The 2,031-nt window shown below is 46.7% G+C and overlaps 1 protein-coding gene across 1 annotated transcript in view; it reads right to left on the minus strand.

The window, feature by feature from the left end:
• Positions 1-2,031, minus strand: part of LOC119446067 (glutathione S-transferase) — a 6,687-nt gene continuing 4,656 nt past the window's right edge. Inside the window, exon 4 of the mRNA XM_037710402.2 lies at positions 1-257. Coding sequence (XP_037566330.1) covers positions 84-257 — 174 coding nt within the window. The 3' untranslated portion in view covers positions 1-83. The remainder of the gene's footprint in view (positions 258-2,031) is intronic.

A 2,031-nucleotide genomic window follows, 5' to 3' on the forward strand; every position in this document is an offset into this window, starting at 1 on the left:
CACTACGTGGATCTACTTTATTGAAGGCTGCAGCAATGCAGCAGCATACACTGCCTGGCCAGCTGGGATAAAACGCGTGCAATTCACTTCTTGAAGCCCCACTGGAAGTTGGGTCCCATTATGGGCCACTTGATGTAGCTGGGCGAGGTGAAGTACTCCTTGATTTTGGGCAGCGCTTCGAAGCTCTGCATGTACCGCTTCACGGAAGGGTAGTCTGCGAAGACCTCCGGCTTGTACTCGAAGTTCCAGGCGAGGCCCTTTCAGAAGAGAGATAAAGAAGGGCGCTTTAAAGGAGCAAATTTATTTTTGCATGTATGTATGTATGTATGTATGTATGTATGTATGTATGTATGTATGTGTGTGTGTGTGTGTGTATGTGTGTGTGTATGTATGTATGTATGTATGTATGTATGTATGTATGTATGTATGTATGTATGATGAATTTACTGGATCATGGTTAAATTATCAGAGACTGGCGCTAAGTGTTTCTGCCCCAGCAAAAGCCTCAACGAGCCGCACGTATTATCGACCAAAAAGTTTATGGACCAAGGGATCTAACAAAAAGCTGAATATCTCCGCAGACTAAAAACGCAGCCTCGTATTCCCATCTTCAACCTCTACTGGTATATGCGAACAACATTGTGATGTACCGGTTCTACTGGCTACATTTAAAGGCTGCTCGGATATTTAGCGTTTTCTGAGATTCCGTGGTCCGTAAACTTTTTTTGGTCGATAGTACATGTCGCAGCGGTTCGCCTCATCGTTGCCACTGGCGCCAAGAGTATCAAAACACACTCTGCATCCCTCGGTGCCACAGGTCGTGGAAGTTCAGAACCATGGCATCATACTAGCTTATCGGCTGGCAGCCAGCTGACAGATAAAAGACAACGACAAACCTGCAGCAACGTATGTCGCGTTCATGCTTGCTCCGTCACTTTGTTTTACTTAGAACCACTAGCCTGACGTCACAATGTCAGTTTTATAGACGTTTGCTACCATAGGAGGTATCATATATATTCATTCATATATATCATCTTGTCTCGAGGCGATGACTATGAAAAGGACAGACGCTTCCTCTCCTGCTGCTCTCCGCTTCCGGTGAAAAAAAAAAAAAGAGACAATGCCACTCAGAGGCCTTCCTTTCACACCCTAGCCTTTGCGAACTTTAGTGCCACATAAAACAACATAAGTTAGTCCCATGACAGGAACGACGGCGTGACGACAGTGACGGCGATGGTACAGTGACAACGAAAATGTCACGAATACAACGACGACAACAACGGACCACGACGGCATGGCGACAACAGCACGACTGCTCGCACGCGACAACCTGCGGTCCAATACTGGGAAAAGGACAGTCTTCTTTTTCTCGCAAGCACATCGTGTGCAGAGAAAACGTGATGATGGTACCTGCGACTGACGCCAGAGAGAGAGATACAAGCTTTAATGATATGTAGGAGATGTTAGTCTGGCTGATCGCTTGGCATGCTACTCCAGATGCTGAATGATGATTATTTTATACACAGTGTTAAATACTCAAACAGCACATACAGTCAAAGACACATGCATAGAACGTCAGCAACGCTTTTGTGGCGTGCAACGCGCAGGTGGTGCTTTGCCACGGGCCCAGAATGTGCGCAGTTCCAAATTCGCGTTCCGTTGCAGGTGCCGCCTTCAAAGACTGTCCCTCTGACGCGTACCGTCAGCAGTCGCACAGAACATGTTGCAGGTCTTCAGGGGCGTTACATTCAGAGCACATTTACGAATCCGTGTAGTTTGTAAGTAGTTCGTGTAGGCCACGCTGAGTCTAATGCGGTGAAGGCATGTTTGGTCTTGCCTCTTGAGGCCTCACCGCGTATAAAGTAAAAAGATAGATAAATTTTATATAGGGGTCCGTACTGATGGCATGCATCTGTCCAGAAGGATCGCTGTAAACACCAAGCATGTGCAGATACCAGTGTCGTCGAGTGTTTTCTTGAGACAGGTACCTGGTCCATTTCTCTTGAAGTGTCGTGTCCAACTTTGGCAGCA

This window comes from Dermacentor silvarum, chromosome 3 (genome assembly GCF_013339745.2).
Source record: "Dermacentor silvarum isolate Dsil-2018 chromosome 3, BIME_Dsil_1.4, whole genome shotgun sequence".
Taxonomy (NCBI): Eukaryota; Metazoa; Arthropoda; class Arachnida; order Ixodida; family Ixodidae; genus Dermacentor; species Dermacentor silvarum.